The sequence below is a fragment of the Topomyia yanbarensis genome, chromosome 3, assembly GCF_030247195.1.
Source record: "Topomyia yanbarensis strain Yona2022 chromosome 3, ASM3024719v1, whole genome shotgun sequence".
Classification (NCBI taxonomy): domain Eukaryota; kingdom Metazoa; phylum Arthropoda; class Insecta; order Diptera; family Culicidae; genus Topomyia; species Topomyia yanbarensis.
Window position 1 is genome coordinate 334,337,264 of NC_080672.1, and position 27,123 is coordinate 334,364,386.

Below are 27,123 nucleotides of genomic sequence, written 5' to 3' on the forward strand. Positions count from 1 at the left end.
ACTGGCAATTAACGACGGATTGCACGGTTGACTGGCTGATGGTGGCAGTCGGAGACAATTATTTGAATAAAGTTTTTCTCTTTCCCATTTTGGTGACACGTCAAATTGTAGCCCACATGTTACGCATGCCGGCTCGGAGGGATGAACGACTAGCAGGACAGGAAGATCACAGGATAGTATTAATACCGTTTTTTGTTTGTCCGTTTCGATAGGGTGGACGGAAGGTTCGCTTGCTCGTAAAACATATGCTCTGCTACGAAAGAATTCTTCCTTCGAAACTGGCACGGGCAACAATCCGCCACGTCGCCTACCTATCCCCCGTGCCGTTCGTTACGTTTATAGGTACGCAATAAAATAAAACTCAAAGTAAGAAATTACCTCTAATGTGATGTTCTAATAATTACAGCAAGTAATAAACATTGTGAGCAAAAAAGTTTCCAACAATATGCACTGAACATCCCGGGGGAGAAAAGGCAAACCAAAATTGTTTATTGAGTGCTGCCTTCCTTCTGCTCGGTAGACCGAGCGGGAAAAAAGGGAACGACCCGTGCAACCTGTTGCACATGCATACCGAACCGGGAGGGCGATGAGGGTTAACATTCCTTCTTCCTTCGGCTTTTACTCGTGTCTGTCGATGCTTTCGGGTGTCGACCGGGCAACACAAGAAACGGCACCGAAACAGTTGGAGTACGGATGATTTTCCCGCGTGTCGTGTTGTTGTTGGTGTACATTTAGTTGGAAAAAGAAATGGTCCTCGCTCCCAAAGGATGTGTTTGTTTACCCCCTTGTTAAACGGGGCAGTTTTTATGGGAGAATTATGTTTATTGACCTACAAATGGGAAGATAAGGCGTGCGATGTTTATGAGATCCGATCGAAATAAGGACAATTGGGCCAAACGCTTTTCGGGCGCCGAAGTGTTACGACCGGTGTGCACAGGTTGCAGTGGTAGCTGCTTGGGCATGCGAAGATTAATGGGTTTGTTCACAATTTTTGAGTTTATTTGATAGCTTGCCGAGCCTGTCGTAATTTTAATGCATGTTTTCTCGCTGAACAGCAAAGCTGCGATAGCACTGTGTGTGAATAATTGCCTCGATTGTAACATCATTTTTTTACTTTATTTGATACCGGTCAGAACGATTCAAAAATGGGATTATAGATCTTCCGTAATCGTGATATGGCCATTTGTAAAGATGAATTTCACAAGACTCCTTCAACGGGGATATATATTTTATCTTATTTTAAGCGAATAAAAATGGATGACCGTGACTTGCAATGTTTGAAGTCAACCACGACCGGGCTGAAATTTCGCAAAGTAATTATATCATATTCGCTCATATCGATCTATGCCATCCTTATTTAGTAATATCCAGTTAGTTTCATCGTGATGGAATTCTAAGTAGTGAATAAGTTAAACAAATACAAAAATAGAAGGAATAATTTTTTTCCGTTTGTCGTATTCCATCTTCGATAATTTACGTGTTTGTGAATACTGATGAAATTTTTATCACTATGCTAAAAGAATTAGCGATGCAATAATAATTTGAAAGAAGCAGCCAAATTCTAAATGAAATAAACCTTAATGACAATCAGAAAGTTTCGGTGTATGCCTATGTTGTCCCCATTCTCTTTCCTTTTGGGTCTAATGGATGGTCAATGACGAGCCAGCCCAAACAAAAGGCAGACTTGTTTGGGGCTACCTCATAATCGACTATCCACTATGTACTAGACAAAACTTCGTGAGACTTCAAATATCATTAAAATAAGCAATTGCACCTGGAGCTGCCTAATTTATACTAAAGTCTTTATTTTATTTTAATTAACAACAATTACAGCGACTATGGGTGCTAGCATGCCACGCCGAACGGTTTGAAAAATTACGCTATGTTATACGAAACCGGCATTAAAAATCATAATCATCCCAATTATTAAACGTAGCCTACAGCCACATTCGATACGGTCATAAAACGTTGAATTCATTATCAACATCTTCATCTCTGAATATCAGTCTATGTATTGCCATATCGATGATGTGGCGATAAAAAAGAGCTCTGGAAACAACTGTCGGTCGATTGCAGTTTGCATCTTTTATCTATTTGATATTGCTAAATTTGCGGAGCCGATGTTGAAGCTGAAGCAGCAGGCCATAAAATTCGACAATCCCCGATTCGAACGAAATGTTGCAATTAGGTTCAGTTACTGAATTTCCTTGTTTTCCACTGATGGGATCAGATCATTCTCACTCAAGAGCAGTTTTTTAAAAGGGTGTGTGAGTATTTACATGTATTACTTTCAACAAAAAAATCTAGAACCGGTATTTGAACAGTAAAGCAAAGGTGGAGGTGGATAAAACCTGCTTTGTAAAAAATGAACACCGTAAAGAATATAAAATTTTCCAAAGTCGATACTTTGCTTTTGCTGTTACTAAGTATAATTTCCAAAAAAACCGCCCTTTCAAATTCGTTTTATGTTTCGTCAGCAAAAGTTCATATAGAAAAGAAATATTTTAAATGTAACTTATTTACGTAGAAGCAAAACAAAACTGGTTTGTAACGAAAAGTGGTCAGGTTTTAAACGCTTATACACTGAACCTTTTCAATAAATAACGATGTTCGATTCGAGGTCTTAATAGTTTTGTTATATCTACTGCTCGTATCTATTACTGATCGCTAGCAGCTGGACATTTTTTGAAAAAGTGTATGGAACAAAAGTGACTCCACGAATAATATTCTAAATTTCGTGAAATAGTTCACGTACAAATTTTATCACCATGTTGCATGAAATTTAAAATCTTCTAAATTTGTCAAGCACGCAATATAGATCGTAAATAATGTATCAGAAATCAAGAACCAGTACACGCATCCATGAATAATAATTCATGTATTGTTGATTTTGTATACTATTTAACGACAACGAATGATAAGTAAGTTACATTGTGTTGTTTGAGGATGACGAGTTGCTTGACCAAGAATTAGGAATTATGAAGTAGGGCAAGTTAAGCATAAGCATAAGAGATCGCCCGTAGTTGCTACTCCGTTATTGACCAGAACCAAATTAGGTTGCAAAATGTTCATTGGAACAACATGCTGGGGAATAACATGATGATCCACATTGTACAATCTATATTGATCCTGATCAATACCGACGCCGGCCACGTCCGAATGCAGATCTTCTGGGAAAGGAAGGAATGTTAGTCCGATACATGTTGCTACTAGAAAACGAGGAATTCTCTGCATCTCCACATGTATCACGGGAAGGGGAGAGTTGTTAGTAAGTGTGCCAATAGCGTTAACCTGTAATAATTGCTCTGGGCAGCCGGCTGCCGAGAATTTGGGAATTTTATCATTTGTTGTATTACTACGATTAGCAAAATAAGCAACTTGAACTCCGGATAGCCGCCTATAAGGAGCACTGTTTACATTTTTTTAATAATATTCAATTACGCGACGAATTTTTTCGTGGTTTCTATCGTGTCGGTGCTGTTCTACCCGGCGATCGTTTGAATAAAATGCGGAATCTCATATAGAAGGTATTTGCCTGCTTCTTTGTTTTTTTTTCTTGTGTCGAATACTATTCGTGCGGATAGTTGGAATTGCACATGTATAATGATTTCGTAGTAAGAGGGGCTTTTAATAATATAAAACTTTATTAAGAAGTGTGAAAACAGGAATGCAAACTGAGTTATTTCCGTTGTTGCGTTTCATGGCGTTGTGAAGATGATTTTGCTGAATGCACACTGACTTCATTATGTTTCGAGAACACGATCGCTCAAAAAATCTTATCTTGTTTAGTTTTTGGTTCTTTTTAAATTCTGGGTAGCCGGCTACCGAGAGTATCCTATGTTTTCTAAACAAAAGAAATTTCAACTCCACACAGCCGACCATGGGAGCATTGTCTAGAAAAGCCAATCTTATCTGCGTAATGGACCGGATCACTATTTATTGCGACATTATTTAGACTAATTTCGCTATTCCTTCTCTACAATATATTTTGCATACTACCAAGTGATAACACGTTATACAGACAAAGAGTTATGATAGCTCGAGATGTTATAAATCAACGAAAGTATTTCCTATTTTCCATATCGGATTGTTTGTGAAATACACGTATACGAACGATTATATCGAACATTAAAGGGAAATACAAAGGATCGTTAACCTGATGCACGAGATTGTTACCAATAACGGAACTTGAAATTAGATTCATTAAAACAGACGCGGCGAATTTTCAGTACTTATTGACCCGCGATCATCGATACCAGTATAATCAAAGTCCCATTGGAGCCAACCTCCGAACAACTATTCATTTTTACGGTATTGTCTTCTGGGCTAGATCCGTTCGCACCCTTTCGTTCTGCCACTGTCGGCAGAAGACCGACAGCACCCAGCCGTCGTCAGTCTAAGGACCAAATGTCATCAATAAACCTAGACTCGCGTGGAGGCATGACATAGAATTGAAAGATAACCAATGAAAATGACAGCAAAACACTCATTCTTCGTGCTGACATAACTGAAGGTAATTGCCAACCGGTCCCCGATCCCTCTCGCGAATTGTCAATTCTCAAGCCTTATACATGATTGAAGTCATCATTCCACTCAAATAAGGCCATATGTAATCCCTATGCATATTGAATGCTCTGTTGATCAGTTCCCCCGTTGGTAAAACATAGAAATTAATTTGCTCATCCCGAAGAAAAGTTGGTTGACGTTGGATACGTATTTCCTTACAGTGCTATCACACCAACGAACACCCAAAATTTACATGCGACAAAATATCTGTAATCCCGAATATAAAAGAATCATAACCTCTACTCATTTGCAATAAAATAAGAAAGCAAAAAAAAAACAGTTGAATATCCAAGGAGGCTCATTTTCAAAGATAGCACTGCCGATGAATAAACCAATAAAAATAGGTGACAAGGGACGCGGACGAATAGCTGAGCACCGACCGGCTGGTTTGCCACCTATTTTTCGGGCGAAGAATTTTGGAGCGACACCTGGTAGTCGCTAGTCGCCGGTGAAACGCCAATTATTTGAATATGCCAATTTTTCTTATTGCCATATTTTTTTTTCACTTTTCGGATCGATTTTTTCTCTGAAAAACCATATTTCACGATTTATAGAATGTACACTGTGTTTCTAGATGTTTCTGTGCACTTTTATTGTCCTTGCATCGAGAATCGACGGCCCGTAATGCGGGGAAAAGATTTTTTTTCATTTGCCAGAATTCGATTTTCACAAACTGTCACCACTCGCGTCAGTCGAAAATATGCCGAAAAATGCTTTTATAAGCCACTTCACTTTGTGTAATCGTTATATTGCACCGTTATTCAAACTTTCGATAACCGGGAGGCAGTAAACTGTGCCGAAAATTATGAAAATTAACCGACTCGAAGGGAGTCAACCGCTCGCGACGAAGATACGCAATCGAATCCCTACTTTACCCTGATGTAGATTGCAGTACAAAACTCAAAACGGTACCTGACCACTTTTTGAACATATCGAGGACACATACATACGTGCCAGTTCTGCTATGAGACGGCACATACAACCATGTTCAGAAACGCAGAGATAATCAATGATAAGTAAGTCTATTATACTGGAAACTTCCCTAACATACATAACTCAATCTCCTCGCCCACCAAAATCACCAATTAACATCAGCCTTTAGTCCAGTTGTCAGATGTCTTAGTGATAAAAAACGAATCATATATACTCCAACTATGAAATGTGTGTGTCAACAGGCTTACGTAACTACCAGCCGCCGAAAGCATTGTGGTAGGGGAATTTCACCCGTATCAACACAACGCACACACAAGCAGAAAAGGAAATTAATTAACCCAATGCAGCTCACAAGCAGCACACATGCGTCGCACTCTTCAGTGACGAACTCAGTCCGAAATCCACCTTTCCCACCCACATTCTTGTTCGAGTGCATGCAGTGTTTCAAATCGCACGATAAACTTTGACCACAACAAAGAAACGGGAGCAAGTTTTACACAATTTTACTGTGTTAATGCCACCACTAACAAAAAAAATCATAGTAGACGCTATTGATTTTCAAGAGTAGAGGCATTAACTCCCACTCGGTCAAACCGTGTAAAACTTGCACCTGTTCACTTGATGTTTCGTTTGTGCCATGAATGATTGAAACGGACAATCGGCACCTCTATTTGTAAACTACTCGTCCTTGATTGAGTCGTTTAGGTGCAAGTGTGTACAAATGCCAACGTTGCAGAAAATCAATAGCGTCCGGACAATACAGTCAACATGTTGCTCATTTGGTATGTGAACGACGACTGATGTGAAACACACGCGGGACCTATATAAATATCCTTCCCTTATGCAAGGGAATGCTCTTTTTTTACGGCTCCGCCTGAAATAGGGTTGCAAATTTCACATTTTCCTCGTCGTTTTCGAAAGATTTTCTAAAAATCCGATTGCGCTTTATTTATACTAGTCGCACATTCTGCGAAAATGAATACAAAACACGTGCACGTATTTCCGTTGAGATAGTGCAGAAGTATTGGGATTTCGCTCAGTACAACGTATGTTATTCGCATTTAAAAACTGGGAAAACATCTCAGCAGAAATTTTTCAAACTATTATCCTTCACTCAAGCGATACGTGCACATAGAAAACCGCGTTAATTCGCGTAAAAACCACGTTAATTTGAAAATCCACGTAAAAACGCGTTATGTAAAAATCTGCGAAAAAACGCATAAAAAACTTTAGTATATTTTAAATTGAACCAATCTTTCTGACGCAGTTTTCTACTGCATGTTGATATTTTCTTTCTTGTCGGCTAAACTGCGTTGTTCGATGCACTGCACTGCACTGGGGATCAATCAGCTCACCTTCTCTGGTATCATCGTTCACATCTATTTGGTCATCAGTTTGCTTTTTTGTTGTTCAAAAAGGTTATCGTGCGTTTCTTGTTCTTATGGATCGCTATTGTGAATCCGTCTTCTTCGATGTTCACTTCTTTGTCGGTGTTGGTAATATTATAAAAACCATGCACAAAGTTGCGTGTCATACGAACTATATCGTGAGAGTTGAAATGTAGTTTTCAATTTTGTAATCTACTTCACTAGCACATTTATTGAATCGTGGATGATAGTCTCAATCAAGATACAGTTTACGAGGCAGACATGATTTTATAAATAATAATATATGTATTAAAAAAAACGTCACAATTTAGTGCGATTTTTCCGCCATCTGGTGGTGAATCCATCTATGCATCGCCAATCATAAAACCCCAATTGCTTACGGTCAAACTTTATCTGCGAAATCAGCCCGATGGTCCTGCGCGACCGGAAAGTCCTGCAGCGAAATGCGACGAAATACTTCCATGCCGTGACCCAAGAGGTAGGTGTAACCGGAAAATTCGTTTAAAAGTACCTCTATATTTTACTCTATATAGACGGCAATGGCTGGCAGAGAACCAAATACTTGACATGTGCCACCAAGGATGTGAACAGTGAGTTCACAAAGAAAGCAATTGTTTCTAAATTTGTGAATAATGTGTCATGAATTTTGAAAAAATCACATTTTTACGCTATTAAAACAGGATCGGGAACAAAAATCATGTGTATCGTGACTATGTTCAATTACTTCAATATGTTCTGTAACGCCTGTATAACTAGATATTTGTTTTTGTTTTGTGAACTTTTGTCACGGTTTCAGCCATGTCATTACCATATTATTTTTCTGCTTGTGAACTAGTTCACAATTAAAAAAAACAACATGCATAAATCAATGGTTGGTTTGCGATTTTATGCATTAATTAAAGAGAATTATTTACGGTTCGACTACCCGACTACCCGACGTGATTCATGTTTTCTTATATTTTGATCATGATTTGGTTTTCATGGTTGTGAACTAATTCACAAAATCCAAACAGTCTTGCCTTGGGAACTAGTTCATGATTCCTCATACATAATTCACAATTCACCATTCATTCTCTTGAGAAAGTTAACTAATCAATAAAATATAGTTCCTTGATATAGTTCATAAAATATGAAATTTTGTGCACGATATTAATTCATTTACGTGAACAATTTCACAGAACTCAAACTATTATTCATGGTTTCAGGGACCATTATTCCAAGTATAATAGTCATGACTCACTATTCGTGTTCGTGAGATAGCTCGTAAAAGCGTCATTCATGGATTCTTGAACTGGTTCACGATACCTAGTATATTAATTACAACTCACCATTCGTGCTAGTGAAATACTTCACAAGATTATAAAATGTTATTCATAGATTCTTAAATATATTTTTGATTCATAATTCATTATCCACCATTTATCTTCCATGTTTGTGATATTTCGTAGATACCCCTAATATTTTTCACTGACATGCACGAAATTTTTTTCACAAAATTTGGTATAGTACTGAAGAAATTATTGTTCTGTTAACAGTTTCATGAAATATAACATAGTTGTGCCCAGCAGCTAGTGATCATTGGTCTTTGGCTCGAGAAGATACGGGAAAGCGGGGCTATTCGGACCTACCTAAGCAAACCGCTCTTTGAGGTGGATAAATGTTAAAGAATTTATCGGTCAAAGGTCCTAATTGTTAGTATAAAACCTCAGCTACCTTTAATGCCATAAAAGTTCATTTGTACCACCTTATGGCAGCGCTAGGTGACGAGTTGCAAAACTACGTTTTTCCGTCTTCCTACAATGTATGAGGTAATTCGAACATTTATGCGGGGCAATTCGGACCGTCAATTTTTTTAAACAATGGAATTATGTTTACCTATGAAATATTTATTAGAGAAACTCCTTAAGAGGCAAAAAATAGATAAATGACGTTACAAAAACTTAATCTCATGGCAGTCAATTGGCGCATCATGTATTTTCTTTGCTGTGGCGTCTGAGTACCCGCAAGCCGCTGAACGGTGGTTGATGGAATGGGGGGTCCGAATGGCCCCACACGCACATTTCGCACAAAAGTCATGAACATTTTGAAAATATCTGTTTCTAAAAAAGTTACCTGTTATATTTTTTATTTGATTTTTGTTTTGAGGATGGGAAAAAAATGAAACACGTTGTATCTCCTTTCCGAAAAATTCAAAGAATTAGATTTAGCAGTTAAAATTAATGTTTTAAACTAGCGGTTCCACGAATATGTACGACAGTCAGAAAGTCTTACGATTATCTGAAAAATTCAGTGGATCTAAATTACCCCCACGGTCTTAATAGCCCCAGGTCCCCCTACTTCAAAAGTATTTATTAGTCGATTAGATATGTTCATACGAAATTTGATAAAAAATTACATCATTTAACGCAAATTAATTAAGGCATATTTTTTATAAGGAAAGGATTTTGCATTCCAAACTTTTAGAATTACCTTAAGGGATCGAAAAAACATTTTTGAATTTTTCTTAAGAACCTAATAGAACACGTAATAGCCAATAATAGATTTTTGTGCTTGATCAAGTCTGATCATGTTCCCCTACAAGCGACTTTGCACATGGTCTAGAAATTTTCTGTTTCAAAAAATTTGGAATATTCTTCATGAAATCATTTTTGTTATGTTAACTATTTCATAGAATATTATATCGTTATATATCGTATAGATATCGTACATAGTTGTTTATTTTATAAGATTCAGGCGATGACCAGAAGGAAACAAAAAACTGCGTTGAGCCCCAAAATTATTTTATAGAGTCACAAGTAGGGTTGTGGTACCGGTAATACCGGTACCAAAAATCTCGGGAATATCGACCCATTTTTGGTACCGTAATACCGGTACTGAATAAAAGCCAGTACCGGTATTTTCGGTACCATACAATTTTTTTATGAAAAATATGTGGACTCTCTGGGGGGACCTGTTCAAAATATCGGTCTGCAAGATGACTTTAAATTATATTAATTACCTTCTAGATATATCGTTAAGCTAACACCTTTGTGGGGGAATGAGGTGGGGCCATGATCATGGTCTTATTTCTTTTCTAGATAATTCTAGAAGTTAAACATTACTAGCTCCAGTTGTACTGAACGGAATGTTCAAATTCGGGCACTATTTTGTCGAAATTAAATTATACCGATCTTGTTTTTTAAAATAGGCCCGTCTATCACCCCCACACCAAAAGGCTCGCACAGAGAGCGCCCTGGTAGTGGACACATCAGTTTTCAACGACAAAAAGGCAACACAAGAAGAAAATAGCTATTCGCGAATGCGCTGAGAAATTAAATTTAAAGATCTTGTACTAAATTTCAAAATATTCACATCTAGTGTGAGAGACGTAAAAATTTGCAATGATTTTTTTTTATTTCGACTATTGGTTTCAATTATTCGCTGGGTGGCGCGTAATAAGACTATGGACTAAGTCATATCTGTATTTGGTTTGCTCTTAAATCTTTATCTATAAAAGAATGAACAGCGATATAGTAGCTAACAATTTTAGACTTGGTGAACTGCTTCAAATGGGGCGATTTGTAATTATTGATGACAGCAAAACTCCATAGTTTACAGGAAAGCAAGGAGCGTTGGTATACATTAGAGAACAGTAGGCAAACGGCATAAAGGTCGAAACCAATTTACAGAAAAGCAAGAGGGGAAATGCGAGCAGCCTGCTCGGAGATCGCTTTGATATACTGTTGCTAATAGGGTTTCTTACATTTACAATCTGTGAAATCGAAGAAAGTCGCACCGCTTAGCAGTTATTGATTTCAAATCGGCCTAGATTTCGTAATAAAAAAGGTGCTGCATATGAAAAATATCTTCTGCTGAAATGAGTCATGCCATACCGAAGCAATTAAAAACAATAAACATGTTTTTTTGATCAGCACAAATCAGTCATCTGAGATAAGGTCATCAGTTTGAGCATTCAATTTCACTTTGAAGCTTTTTTCGATTGTTTTTTTAAAAATATTCGAGCACCGGTACTTTAGCGGTACTACCGGTACTGAGGGCTTCAGTACCGTAGTACCGGTTTCTTGCCAAAAAGGGTCGGTACTGCGAACCCTAGTCACAAGTCACAAGTTATGCTTCCATGATCCAGCTCATATTGTAACGTTACTCCGAGCAAAAAATCCGATAGTAAGCAAAAAATCGCATAGGGATCATCCATAAATGACGTAGCATTTTTTGAGTGATTTTTAACGCCCCCCTCCCCCATCGTAGCATTTCGTCACAAACCTCTAAATACCCCCCCCCCCCCCCCCCCCCGGGAAATCACGTAGCTCGACGGTAATAAAAAAAACGATGTTAGATGAAAGGGGTAAGATTCCCTATTCCCTTTTAAAAGCTACGTAGCATGACATCACTTCCTACCCCCCTGTCGACACACATCATCACAAAATTAAAAACTCCCCCTCCCCCATATAATGCTACGTCATAACGATAACGAGAAGGGAAATTACGGATATTATGTTGGAAGTGTTGCTATCATGAACATGAGCACATTACTCTGCGTGTCATATTCGATAGTAAGCTCTCGAAGGCAACATCAAATGCAAATGTAAATGAATGTAACGATGCTGGCGTGAACCAGTTTTTGAAAACACAAATAGATTCATGAATACTAGAATTATTAATCACGATTTCAGGTCACAATTTTCGTAAACGGTTCAGTTCACGAAATTGTAATTTTTTTCGTGAATTAATAAACAAGAGATATGCTACGTCAAGTTCGCGAAGAAAGTTCTGTCGCTCAGAAAGGGATTGCGAAGCCCTGTTCTTTTCCTCGGGATTTGCGGTGAATTGGAAGAGTTACTGTACCAAATGTCAGCTGAAAGTGGCCGCCTTTATCCGGGATATACAAATAAGGGAGAATGTGATATGTATTTTAGCCTGCCCAGGCATCGGGTCACTACACCAAAAGGTCGTTAAAAATAAACTGCCTGGACATCTCTGTAGTAGCGAAGAATGCGAACCCCCTGAACGTTCCAAAACTGCGACTAATCGGGATTTTCTCGTTCAACCCTAAACGCAGGATCAATTCTGACAGTTTTTGGTCAAATCCGAGAAGCAGATGATTAAAAAAGCGAAGAAAGAGTAAAGCGTATCTCAAGATTGTTCTTTTCTGCTGTTAAGGTGAAGGTCCCGTAGGTACTGTGGAAAGAACTTATCATTTTGTTTTGACAAACTTCACAGCCGATTCTTGGTGTATAGGACAATTGAAGGGCTAGTGCTACGATTTTAATTAATTTAAATTATTCAAACATATATGACGCTTTATACTATAAACTACCAGTTCAAGGCATTTTTGAAAAACGTTCAATAAAAGCAAAATTTAATGACAAATTGTTTTATGGATTTATTTTTTTGTAGTTTTTTACAGCTTTTTGAAAACCTTCAATATGTTATTTAGAATTTCGTGAAGCAGTTCTCGTGCGTTATCTTTTGGATTCGTGAAATATTTCACGAGAATCAGATCGTGATCAATACATCATGAATTATGAACCAGTTTATGTGGCAAAATTGAATTCACGAATAAGGTTCCGAGCTTTGTGCAATAGTTCACAGTAATTTATTAAGACCATGGATTGAGTTGCTTGAACTATGAACATGATCATGAAAGTCAAAATAATTAGCAATATTTTCAAAATTCGAAAAAAACAAGTTCGCGGGAAAAAAATGAATTCAAGAAAAATGTTCTGAGTTCTGCGAAATTGTTCTTGTGGCAATATTAGGACCTGGCGTACTATATAATTTATTTTTATTTTATTTCTTATCTTCGGTATACACCGTACAGACACATTTTAAAACTATATATTTTTTATTAATAACTTATATCTATGCTTGGAAACGTTAAAATCATACACTGAGGAAGCTTCGTTAAATCTGCGGAAACATCTTTCCAGTGGATTATTTTGTCCATATGAAGTACGGTGTCTAGGGATCCACAACAGAGTGGGGTTACGAAGAACACGAGGAGGCGCATACAAATTAACGCCCGAGAGATCGGGACTGTCGATATTACCTGACAGCAAGTCGAAAACAAAAACTCTTTGCAGGAAGATACGGCGAGTCGCCAGAGTCTGCAGACCGAGTAGCATACATCTATCGCCATAAGGAGGCAACACAACTGGATCATTCCATGGAAGTTTCCTGAGGGCGAATCGCACAAAACATCTTTGTATACGTTCTAGTCGGTCAATTTGAACGGCATGGTATGGTACCCACACTTGCACAGCACACTCCAGAACACTTCTGATCAGGGCACAGTAAAATGCTTTTAGTGCGTAGAAATCATCGAAGTCCGCCGTGTTCCGCTTTAAGAAGCCCAGCATTCCGAAAGCTTTAGCAGTTGTCGCGGTGATATGGTCGGAAAAGCTCAACTTCCTATCGAAGAGCACTCCCAAGTCTCGGATCGAGTCGACACTTTCAATTCTTCTTCCTTTTAGGCTGTATTCATAACGTCCTGGAGTAAGCAAGCGTCCGAAACTGATTACTTTGCATTTACTAACGTTGACTTCCATTCCGTTAAGCGTGAACCATTCTTTAATAGTACAGATATCTTCTTGAAGCACTACGGCGTCAAGTGCAGAAGCAATGGTTCGGAAGATTTTGAGATCGTCCGCGTACAGCAATCTCCCAGACTTGATCCGACAACAGATATCGTTAATAAACAGAATAAAAATAAGCGGGCCCAGATGACTGCCTTGCGGGACACCTGTGGGTGTTCTGAATGTGCTTGAGCGCGTTTTTTTATACTCACGAATGCCGAGTGATCGGAAAGATACGACTGCAACCAGTTAGTCAGCCAGGTGGGAAATCCCAAACGCTTTAATTTCAAGATTGCGATGTTGTGCGGTACTTTGTCGAAAGCTTTTGAGAAATCGACGTAAATTGCGTCCACCTGATGACGCTTATCGACGGCGGGAAACAACTTAGAAGTGTAAGCCATCAGGTTAGAAGTTGTTGATCATTTTGTGACAAACCCGTGTTGATACTCCGAGATAATGTGGGATGCAGCTGCATACGTGACGTTGTTGACCTGCTTTTCGAGAACTTTGGAGAGACAGTTTAATAATGAGATACCTCTGTAATTTTCGACGTTGTGAATATTTCCTGCCTTATGGATTGGAACGATAGCAGCTTCTTTCCTGGCGATAGGAAAAAATGCCTTCAGCGAGAGACCGATTGAAAATGATGCACACTGGAAGAGATAGCACGTGAGCGCAGCTTTTTATAAATTGGGGCGAGAGATGATCGGGGCCAGGCCCTTTCGACGAATCAACAGCAGTCAGAGCCTTCAAGACGTCAGCTCGGCTTACAGTGGGACGGGGGAGATTTATGTTGTACGATGCTAATGTTTCCAAATACTCTTCGGAAGGGACGGTATAGTCGCTTCTAAACACTCCGCGAAAGAAATCAGCAAACAAATTTATGGTATCAGCTGGAGATTGTGCGCTTGCGTTTCCAAGGAAAACGTCAGTGGGAGTACTACCAGATCGTTTTCTGCTACTAACGAATTTCCAAAATGTTACAGGGTGATCGCGAAGGCTATTTTGCACATGATTCAAATACTCACGAACCATAGACTCCGTTACAGCTATTTCTTGTTCCGAAGAGGCATTAATAGGTAGGTAACATTTTAGATCATTATCGAGCGACCACTGAAGGCGTGGAAGATTGTAGTCTCCAAAGACGAGAACAGTGTCAGTGCTGCCAGCATTGTCTAGAAATGTTTGAACGGCATTAGCGTGCGCGTGATACAAATCCGGATCACTATTTGGCCTGAGATAAACACAGCTAATATATACAGAGTGATTCGGGAGGGCGATACGCACGGCGATTTGCTCCAGGCGTTCAATTCCACACAAGCTTAGCTGCGAGCCTACGAGGTTGTTCTTTGCCGCTATTAGGACGCCACCGCGTCGACGCAGATGACTGGTTGTTGAGTTGCGGTCGCAGCGATATATTACGTAGTTCGACGAGAGCTCAGCGTTTAATATGTCTTCGCGCAGCCAGGTTTCCGAAAGGACAATGACGTCGTAGTCACTAGAAGAAAGCGCTAGATGAAATTCTTATGTTTTCGTTCTCATTCCTCGCACGTTCTGGTAGTAAACGGAAAGAAACTGCTCGTAATGTGCAGCAACTTCGGGAACAGGCGATGTAATTAGTTGGAAGGAGGGCGAAGAGCAGTGGAAGCAGTCATTGTTGCTGAGTCGGAGGCATTCGGTTTCCAAAAAACCTTTCTGGAATCTGACTGAATGGAAACAGGCTATGTAACTAGTTGGGAGGAGGGCGAAGAGCAGTGGAAGCAATCATTGTTGCTGAGTCGGGCGCATTCGGTTTCCAAAAAACCTTTCTGGAATCCGACTTCTCTTCAAACTCACGATAAGCAATGCCAACTGGCCATGTATACGCCGTCATAGCCTTTTCTTTGAGATCCGTGGGCATGCCAACTTTGTAGGAGACAAAATTCAGCGTTCTTGGATCTCTGCCACGAGGGACCAACTTGACGACAGTGATGTTCAAATTTCCGAGTTTATCCGCAGCTAGCTTGGTGACGCTTTCATCAGGGACATCGGGCGAAATTCCTGACAGGTACAACCAAAACTTTTTATCTTCACGATTCACTGCGATGGATGGTGTCAATGAACCGGCGGCATCAGTATCACGTAGCAGCTTAGAAGGATTGGAGCCTGTATCGTCGTTGTCTCTCTTTCTTTTAGCAGAATTAAAGAAAAATTGTCGCGGTTCAGGAATCGGCGTTTTTGGTACAGCGTCGATTAACGTTTTGAAGTTGGTCTTAATTTCTACCTTTAATTCCTCCAGTATGTCGTTGCGAATTGAATTTTTAAGCTCCTCGATCACCATTTGGTTTGCGGACTCAACGGACACTAATGCGTTACGAAAACGTGCTTTGTCCATGATATTTTTGCAGGTGTTACACATCCAAAATAAGTTAGACTTATTATCAACAGCGGCAAATAATTCGTCGTTTAGTCCGCAGCATTTTGCGCAAAATGGCGAAGAGCAAAAACCGTCACATTTTACAGCATTACGACCATCGGAAAATTTATCAGTGCAACTCTCACAAAATCCAGGCATTTTACGATATGCGGTAGTGTGAGGGTTACTAGTTGAAATGCTCAGTAATATGTTGGTATTTTGATCAGGATGGTGACACTTTTGCAAACTGCGAGTGGAAGTGATGATGGTGGAGCGGCGAAATAGCGGAGTGGCGAGGTGGCGGTGTAGCGGTGGTATGGCGGTTGTGGCAAATCAGCAAACTGCTTCAGCTTGTCCAGGATATTTTGAAATTGCGGTCCTACCTTGCGTGTGAGCAAAACACCGTCATTCGGCAAGTGAACACGGAGGTTGGATAACAAGCCTGAACGGTTTTGCAGGATATCGAGGCAATAATCACAATGATATAAACAAAAATTGAGGAGCGCGGAAAACAAACTAAACTTTCACAAACAGTGTTGGCAGTGAATGAATAATTACGAACAATAAGTTATGGGGCAGTCCACTAACAAGGAATGAATCGGGGGTGGGCGTAGCGTATTGGTAAATCGATTGCCTTGTACGCAGCGCACCTGGGTTCGAGTCCCGACCCCACACATAGGGTTAGAAATTTTCATAAGAGATTTTTCTAACCCAAAAAGGCGAATGACTTTAAGGTTAAAACCTCTATAATCGAAATGAAAAAAGGAATGAATCCATGAACAATATTCAAAAGTTTGTGAAATGGTTCAAGACTGTTGGGTGCTGGTACAACTGTTGTTATTTCAGTAGAGTTTATTCAGTTGTCAAATAAATTTTAGCGAACACGACTTTCTGTAATGTTCATTTATATAACCATTGATATAACGAAATAAGAACTGCCTAGTTATTTGCAATAAAATAAAATCGAATAAAAATTGTTGCATAACAGAGGTGGTGCATTTTCAAAGATAGGCACTGTTGACGAATCACTTTATAAAACAAGTGATAAGGGACACGAACGACAATAGCTGACCCACCGCCCGAAGAGTATTACGATTATTATAGTTTTAGCAAAACTCAAGCTAAGAACATCTCAAAGCTAAATTTGCTTTTAAAATTAACAAATGCGTAATAATATTCCTTTTCATTTAGTAGTATGTATTAGAAATAAGATATATTTCGTCATCGATACTGAGACTGTAACGACCCAAACCGAAAGCATTGTCGATGCGTCATATTGTAACCGATTCGCATCACTAGGTCAATGTTACAGCTTCGACCGATTAAAACTCGCCATAAAATCGCGTTGATAGGAATCTGGTATCCAGCAACACCCAATTGTCCTACATACACGATCGTCCAGGCCCCACCAACACCACTGTCCAATCCCGCGACAGTTAACTTAATTGAAACTGATTTCGTTAGATATTGCAGCTTGGAAGTTGTGTAACGAGTACCCACAACAACAGCAACGGCAGTCGGGTGTCACCACGAACGACTCAGTTTATAAATATGTTCTGATCATGATCTTTAAATTAATCTTAATTGTTATAAATCTCTTTTCATGTTCGTGATACATGCTGTTCTGTTTTCCATTCGAACTCGTCCGTACTTGCGGGAATGAAAGACGTTTTTTCACTACCCGAGCATCGAAACAGAAACTGCGATATCAGTTATTTATTACTTATTTACATTCCACTAATCGCGTTTCTACCTGAACTTAACGTGTGCCCCTTTTCGGCCTCTTTTGGTCACTCCGCTTCGAGGCTAATGAAAGATTATTTATTTGCTTCTCTTCAACACACACACTTTATTCCGATTCCCTTCGATTTTCCCATTTCAGACACAAGCTTTGGCCCTGACACGTCCTAAATCACCGAAGAAGGAATCGTCCGTACCAGTATCGCCATCGAATGGTCGCGAGGTGGAACTGTCCAGTCCGAAAGTACACCACCAATCTTCGGCCTCGTCAATCGTATCGGATCATCCCAGCGCCACCGGTGATAATCTAACCGGCTCCAGTGTGAGCAATTCAATCGCAAACGCTAACGGTGGCGCCTCCCTCGGCACTCCTCACAGCCATCCGACAATCAGCGTGTCGCAATCGTTGATGGGAACGGCCATCAATCGCTCGCTGACCCCACGGATCAATGTGTCCGCTTCGTCGATGACGGAAAACGGTTCCGGTGCGAACGCCAGTATCAATATTAACAACGCCAACAATAGTAACACCAACAATAATAGCAACAACAACATGAGCAGTAGCAGCATCCCTGTCGGGTGCCACCCACCACAGACGCCCAGTAACGGAGCCGATCGAGGGATTCCCCCGTCACCGGTGGCGGTCGTGGCAGCAGCTGCCGCCGCTATGCAGGATCGAAAGGATTTCGATTTCAGCAAAGTCAACGGTAAGTGGGACACAGGAAATCAATTAAATTTATTAACCTCAGCCAAGGATGGGTGGTTCGAATGGCATCGAAATGGCGCGTCCTGGGTAGACTGGACAAATCGTCAAAGAGAAAGAAAAAAACTGCATAATGTCGCAGCCCATTCCTCTGCCCCCCGGAGGGAGAAATTTAATTTGATAACGTATGGAAACCACAAAATTATCCGAGGAACGAGTGACCGCACTTGAGCGCTCGAAGAGCTTTTTGTGGGATATTCTTTTTTTTCTCGGGGTCACAATTCGAATGGGTTTGCCTGTCACGGTATTCATCTGCCGACACCGATGTATGCCGGTGCGGATGTAAACCCGAAGGGAGCCAGGGTTGGGCTTGATTTTGATACATTTGATTTAATTTCGCTAATTGGCGAATGATGAATTTAGAAGGGCACGGTTGGCACGCTTTGGTGCTAATATTTTAATAACTATGAGTAATGCGGCTTTTACATAGCTGCATTCAATACATCAAAGTTTGCTGCGAGGGCGAGTGCCACACCGAAGCCATCCCGAGTTAGTGGATTTTGTGATGTGGCGACAGGCAGCACTGTGTAAACTACGGACCATTGGAAAACTGAGGGACTTATGAACATCAATGGTGTATTATCGGGACTCATTATTCAAGAGGTTTTAATTTAGATATCGGTGTAGTGGTAAAAATGTAACAAATTTGTTGATACCGAACCTTTTTTAATTCGTTACAAATCTTTATACTAGAGCTTGTGTAATAACATTCTCCAAATTGTCAACAAATCATTCAACATGATTATCATTAGTTATTGTAAACAAACTTCAAGTGGACATTTGGAAACCATCTTCAATTGATACATGCTCTGATTACTATCACGAGAATTGTCTCGTGCGTGCATTTCTACAGAAGGAAAACTCATGACGTGTTTGTGTCAACATTGAAAATTAAATCTCTTCCACGCTTAAGTTTCACATACCATACAAATAGGAAAATTACCAAACGAGGACATTCCTTTCATACATATCTGGAATCCACAATGTGATAAATGTTATTACAGCGAAAACCTAGCCCTTCAACACGTCCCGAACATTCAAGCTCGGCACCATGCATACGTATTTCCGTTCACTAATCCCACACCGTGTCCGATATCCCAGTGCCGTGTTGAAGCGCAGGCGCTCGGATTGGGATTTGCAGAAGGATTAACGCGATTATATAAACTATTACATCCATGGTCGGCCAGCCGGCCGGCCGTTTCGTTGACCAAGCAAGCGAAGCAATTTTCGGTACTTTTACGACCGTCACAAACCTGCCTGAAATCCGATATTAGGCTGGTGAGCTTCGATTCTACCCTGGTGTGTTAGTGACGGTATGGATAGAAACAACGGAAGGATATGTGTCGATACAAAACAAACATTGCACCTCACACCTTTCCTGTGCTGCTGTATAGGATCCCAATCCCACGCCGGGAATCGACTGCAGTGGAGGGGGGGGGGCACGTTTCCATCAATTGGAAACGATAGCTGCTTTGGCATTAGCATCGGTCTATTGCCGTGCTTGGATCACATGTGCTTCCTAAATTTATGCTACGCTGAAAATCCGCGCCTAGGAGACACCGTTCGATTGGGATCCCTCTCCCGGTTGTACTGGCAAAGTTTTACATGCACACAGAGGCGGCAGCGGGATCGAAACGGCGGAACATCATAGCCTTTTACGCCGATACGCACACATCCGGCTGCTGGATCCGAGGATTCAGAGCCAGGAGAACCGGGTGGCACATGTAGACGCATAATCCGTTAAATACATATAAACACCATCCGCGCTAAGCACGCCGGGCGGATTAAAATCTCCAAGCGTGGATAAAAAATCGGCAAAGTTGTAATAGCAACAGCCAGCCAGGGTATTCTACACCAGTTCGCCATAGCCGTAGTAGTTGACTCTAATGTTGACCGGCTGGGACCAGCGAGAAATAAAATAATTTTTGTTCACAACCCCATTCCCGCGAGTATTCTAGCGTTTCGGCTGTTGGGGATTTCCGGGGTCAATTCCAGTGATTGAAAAAATGTCGATGTATTGCTGGTGCTTGTTGAAGTGTGAAAAAATGAGGAGTTATTCAACTATGAGTAATAGTACTAGAAATAGTTCCCTAAGTTCGGTGGGTGACACTTCTCCTAATTCTGGTGTAAAAAGAGAAGAGCATCAATGTATTTTTTTTTAAATTTTGATTATAGACGTTTTAACCTTTTCGCCTATTTTTTCGGGTTAGAATTTTATTTTGGAAAGTCTCTAATCCTATGTGTGGAGATGGGAATCGAACCCAGTTGGACTGTATACAAGGCAATCAATTTACCAATTACGCTATGCCACCCCAACAATCTAAAGAAATGCGTGACGAATCGTTTGTCTCTATATGAATTAAAACAATTATCAATAAAACTTGACTTCCCATGAGCATCGACAAGTTTGTACCTGTGTTCAAAATTTCGTGCACGCATTCAACCTCAAACATGCTTCGTCTCGATGTACAAGTTCGCCTCAAACACTGAACGCAAGCGAACGATGTACAAACTCTAGTTCAAACTTCCGTGTACGTACATCGGGTGCGTACACGAGAACAAGGCAAGGCAAAAAGAGTCAACGCTAGTGATGATAAGAGTGAGGAAGAGAAAAATGATGCCATGAACCTATGCGTGCGCACACTGTGTACGTACATGGAGTTCTGTTGTACAGGCGAACATGTGCAAGTGTTTTGGTGAAAAATAGCGTGTATGTTTAATATGAGAACACAACCAGAGCGAACATTGTGTACGGCGTCCATTTGGGAAGACTGAATAAAACTAGAATAATCATGTTAGATTTAATCAAGTAAAACCACTCACATAGGTCACACCCGAAACAAAAACTTGTAACATTAACTGCAAGAGTAGTTTTCAAATAATTATGCGGCATTTGAAAGTTCGGTTGTTAACATGTATGCAGTAAAACCTCCTAAAAATGTGTGCCATCTTACACTTGCACTGGGTACACTGAACTGGGACTGGGGCGTGGGAAATTTGGAATCATATTTGAAAAGCTCGAATATTTTATTTCGTTAAAAATGCCATCAAATAGCGGAATAATGGATCGATCAGCAAAACTCTTCGGTAGTACAGCTTCAAATTGATCGAAAAAGCGCAGATTGTCATTCCTGTTTGAAGCAAAAATCGGAAGAAATTGTTTATTTGTGGAGCAGAGAAAAGCCCGCTGGAGTGAACCTCATTTTTGCCTCTTCTCCAGCAGGCATAAGACCTGATCTTTTCATTGTCAATAGGTAATATACTAACCCTAACGACAAAAAGCTAATTACTACATAATACATAGAATATAAAGAATACACAATGATGGAACATACAAATAAGTTCAGTACATAATAACTATGTCTAACACCAACATAAAAACATTTTAGAATCGAAAACAACTAGACAGTGAATATGATTTCAAAAAACTTGTTTTTATGGTGGCTCGGGACAAATTAAAGTCGAAGGCATCAGAGAATTGATCAAACATACGATACGTACTGGCTATGGGTTCGTTATGACCATAATTTGTTCTAGCAAAAGAAAGGTGGGAAAAGTATGGGATCGTATAACACGACGATGAATGACGACAACCGAGTCATTCCAGGGAAGATGGCAAAAGGCAAACCGTAAGAACTTGCGTTGAACAATCTCGATTCGGCTGATGCTGTTTCGATAGAATGGTACCCAGATCACTGATGCATTTTTCACCTTCCTTTTTGAAAAATTCATCAGTGATCTGGGTACCATTCTATCGAAACAGCATCAGCCGAATCGAGATCGTTCAACGCAAGTTCTTACGTTTTGCCTTGTGCCATCTTCCCTGGAATGACTCAGTTGTCGTCATTCATCGTCGTGTTATACGATCCCATACTTTTTCCACCTTCCTTTTTCTAGAACAAATGATGGTCATAACGAACCCATCGAACGTACTGGAGAGCAATAGAGAGCCTTTAAGCAGTGCCCATTTCTGGAATTTTTGGCTGCATGAAAGTGTTATGGAAGCTTTTGATGAGACGGATGAAACATGGAGTCTAAATGTTAACTTTGAGTCAAGAACTACGCTAAGATCCCCAACAAAGTGTCTCTCCGAAGATTGTTGCCATAAAGTTCATAATTGAAAATAATTGGTGAATGCTTACGAGTGAAGGATATTACGGAGCACTTAGATGCATTAACAACCATCTGCCGGCTGTTCGGCCATCTATGGGAGCTGTCCATCAATGTCAGCTTCTTTCTCCGAACAGCCTAGATAAGCCGTGTAGTGTCGGTAGTGGTTGTTTCAACCGGCTAAGAATTACACTACGGACTACCTGTTCCGGTGGTAACACCAAACAGGGAACCCCAATTCCATAGTGTCATGCGACCCGTGCTATGGGTAAAATTGTTGAGGGGGTTTAAAATATTCTCAATGGCGAACGGAGCCTGGGAAGAGCCGGGCGAACTCCCCAGTAACTGGCTGTGGTCCACTAGGAGGTTGATAACTCTATTATCTTTCTCCGGACAAAACCAGCCTAGAGGCCGCGTGGCATCCGGCGGGTTGAAGTATGTCAGTTATGGAAATAACTGTCAAATTCATTCCCAAAGGTGGCCGCGTCACTTATGAGGAGGCAAAGAGCTTTAGACCGATCAGTCTGACCTCCTTCCTTCTCAAATCAGTGGAACGTTTAATCGACCACTACATTCGGGATGGTAGCTTGGGCGAGCACCCGCTGCATGCAATGCAACATGGATATTAGCGGGGGAAGTCTACTACCACCCTGTTACACAATGTTGTCTACAACATTGAAAAAGCTTTTTCACAAAAGCAATCAAGTTTAGGAGTTTTTCTCGATATTGAAGGTGCTTTTGACAACGTGTCTTTCGAATCCATTTTGGAAGCAGCACGAGATCATGGAGTACCTTCATATATCACGAACTGGATACACGCAATGCTTAGCAACCGACATCTGTGCTCATCGTTAAGACAAGTAGAGATGAGGAAACTGAGTATCTGCGGATGTCCTCAAGGTGGTGTGCTGTCACCACTTCTATGGAACCTTGTCGCCGATAGCTTGTTGAGAAAACTAAATGAGCTTGGGTTTCCGACGTATGGTTTCGCCGATGATTATCATATAATGATCACCGGTATTTGCATTAACACACTTTTTGATTTGATGCAACAAGCCTTATGTGTTGTTGAGCGGTGGTGTCTTCATGTTGGACTATCAGTTAATCCAAATAAAACCTCAATGGTGCTTTTCACGCAACGAAGGATTACAACCGGAGCTCGTCCATTGCAGTTTTTTTGACTCTGAAATTATTGTCGAAGATCAAGTTAAGTACGTTGGGGTAATTCTCGACTCAAAACTTAATTGGACAGCTCACATCGATTTCATGATCAAGAAAGCTTGCATGGCCTTTGGCCAATGTAGACGGGCTTTCGGCAAATCCTGGGGACTCAAACCCAAGTACATTCAGTGGATCTACACAACAATTGTTAGACCAATACTGGCATACGGGTGCCTTGTTTGGTGGCAGAAGGGAGGAGTCATGACAATCCAATCAAAGTTAAACCATCTTCAGAGGATGGTCTTGATGGCGATGACTGGTGCGTTCTCGACAACACCTACTGCTGCTCTCGAGGCACTCTTGAACATAAAACCACTACATGTGTTTCTGAAACAAGAAGCACTTTCTTGTGCATACCGTCTTAAGGTTACTGGGCTCTGGAACAGTAACCCAATAGATCGTGTAACTAGCCACACAAGACTGTGGCTCCAAATGGTTACTTGGGATGAATATACACTTGCTCCCAGTGACCTTACACTCACATGTAGTTTTCCTACTAAAACTTTCAATGTGAGAATTCCTCTTCGTGAGGAATGGCTGTCTGGCTGGATGGAGCGACAACTTGAAGAATACGTAGTTTGTTATACGGACGGTTCTTTGTTGGAGGGCCGAACCGGTGCTGGTGTCATGAGATGAGATTAAACCAATCTCATTCGCTTGGTAGATACTGTACCGTATTCCAAGCAGAAATCTTTGCGATTCTGTGTGGCGTACAATCCGCACTTCAACAGGGAATTTGCGGTAAAAGAAACTATTTTTGCTCTGACAGTCAGGCTGCCCTGAAAGCACTTAGTTCGGCAGATTCGAGATCGAAATTAGTAATCGCATGTCGAACTCAAATCGAAGAACTTAGCATTTCAAATGCTATCTACCTTCTATGGGTACCCGGTCATTCCGGTATTACTGGAAATGAATGGGCGGACGAATTGGCTAGAGCTGGCGCTGCGACTGATTTCGTTGGTCCAGAACCAGTTCTACCACTGTCAATAAGTTGGATAAAGCACAAGATTCGCTCTTGGGCTGCATTCGAACATGCCAACCATTGGCGTAGCTTGCAAACTTGCGTTCAAACAAAGGCTTTTCTGCCGGATGTGAGTCCGAAAATGTCAAGAAATTTGTTGCATTTTTCCAAGCACAACTGCAGTATTCTGGTCAGGGCACTGACTGGACATTGCAAACTCAATTATCACATGGCTACTATTCAGCGCGCTGAGTATTATTCATGTGATCTTTTGTGAATCCGATTACGGAACATCATATCATTTGATATGCAATTGCCCTGTATTAATGCAATTGCGCATCCGGATTTTTGGTTCTCCATACATAGATGATCCTATGTACAGAGAGCTGAAATTTAGGGATATGCTTTTGTTCCTAACCCAGTGTGATAAAGAGCTATAGTTTTTTTTAGCCGTATTTGAATGACAATATCTCTTCGGGGGTATTGTCGTTCTGTTATCTCAATATCCCCTCGAGGGTGTTGATATATCCGCTCACTGTTTGAGTAGAGGTTCTAAATCCCTCCGGGGGTTGGAAGTTTTATTCCTGCTGTTGTAGCACCTGCAGATCGTTCAGCATCACTCCGGGGGTGCAGAATGCTCTGTTTTAATTGTTATGTGTCGTTTTTTTCCTTACCCCTAACCTTACCGCTTCCCCAATCCTTCCCATCAGGAAAATGATGAAAAGACGATTCTTGGCAAGGCACAAATCTCCGATCAACATGGGGAACGTGCCATTTGAGCCAGACGCTACTGATTCCTGATAGATGCATTAACAACCATCTGATTGTTGATACATCAATTTGCGAATATTTTTAGATAGCAATGATGAAATCTTGCATCATCTAGACATTTTACGATGGTAAATATCCTGAAATCGCCGGCATAAGAAAGTTTGAGACATTTGAGTGTCACATTGTTCATGTATAACAGGAAGATTATGGGCCCCAGGTGGCTGCCCTGTGGAAATAGTATCTCCAATACTAACGCGCATTTGACGGACAAACGGATAAGATCGCAACCAACTAAGAATAGGTCCATTAAAACCGAGCTGTTCGAGTTTGGCGACAACTATACGGTGGTTGATCTTGTCGAAAGCTGCAGTAAGGTCAGTATAAATTGCGTCACCTTGATGTTTTTGTTGAAGTACTTTAGTTATGTAGGATGAACATGAAACTAAGTTTCTACTGGTAGATCGCTTAGGAATGAATCCATGTTGTTCTTTAGCCTATCATTGTTTTAGAACAATCCCTGGGATCCCACCTGGGTCTACGTTGCAGGATTATTTTTAGCTTGCTACGTGCACTAATAACTCCATCAGAAGTGATACGAAGATGTTGACCAATGGGCCTATACTCCAAGAATAGCAGTAGAGATTTTTTCGAAAAGTTTATCACATGTAAAAACACTACTGAGTTGCTTGCAAAATAAATCGCAAATATCATTGGTGGATGAAGCCTTATTTGCATGACCGATGGTAAACCGAACTACTTGCTTTGATTCTTTATATAATCCCAAAAGGTCTTTGGATTGAACATTTAGGTGGTTTTGAGTACGTTTTTGGATTTTAGGAGGTTTTGAGTACGTTGTTCGTGGATACGAGAGAGTCGTTCGTTATTTGTCGTTAGAAGTAATTGGAATTTTCAACGGATGAGGGCAAAATTTTGAGTATTTTCAAATCAGATCTTTTGGCAGACTTCAAACGTTGCAATGTTCTATTTTTTCATGGAGGGGGACAGGGAGTTTTTTTTTTAATTTTTGAGTACGTAATGGTCTATAGCGCACAGTACAATGTTCGACTTGACGTTTGCAGATTCTTTGATGCCTCTTCCATCAAAGACATTCTTTTAGATGCTGATACTGAAAGAAATTCCTGAAATCGTAATTTTTATTCGAGTTGAATGTTTTCGGGATAAAATTTTCACTATAACGTGTTTTTGAAAAATTAATAAAAATTGAACGACGAAAAATTGCATCAATTTGCAACTGTTCCAAGTCGATTTGCCAACAGCCATTCGACCGAATATCGCTTCGCCGAATGATATTAGGCCGGAAAAGTCATTTGGCAGAATGGACCATTTGGCCATATGCCATTTTGTTAAATGGTATGTTGACAATTGTCAATTGACCGAATACCATTTTTATTAATCAGTGGGTTCAAATCTGTGCTTGTCGATATCGAATGAAAATAAAGAATGATTGTTTCGACTCGAATAATTGTTACTAGCAGGATCGACTATTATTTAGAAAACAAAATTACTTGTTGAACAATTGATAATAGTAAGTAGCGACCTACCAACTACTCTAGTTATTCATATGCACTGACCGGTGGACCCTTACTGACAGGGCGGCCTAACTTTCGGATGGATTTTCGTACACAAAGAAAAAACAAAAACACTACGATAATAAGCCTGTTTTGGCATTGTTGGGAAGA

At 40.4% G+C, this 27,123-nt stretch overlaps 1 protein-coding gene across 1 annotated transcript in view; it reads left to right on the forward strand.

Moving 5' to 3' along the window:
- Positions 1-27,123, forward strand: part of LOC131692570 (dual specificity protein kinase splA) — a 290,726-nt gene that overhangs the window by 137,167 nt on the left and 126,436 nt on the right. The window contains exon 2 of the mRNA XM_058979688.1: positions 17,740-18,304. Within this exon, the coding sequence (XP_058835671.1) occupies positions 17,740-18,304 (565 nt within the window). The remainder of the gene's footprint in view (positions 1-17,739; positions 18,305-27,123) is intronic.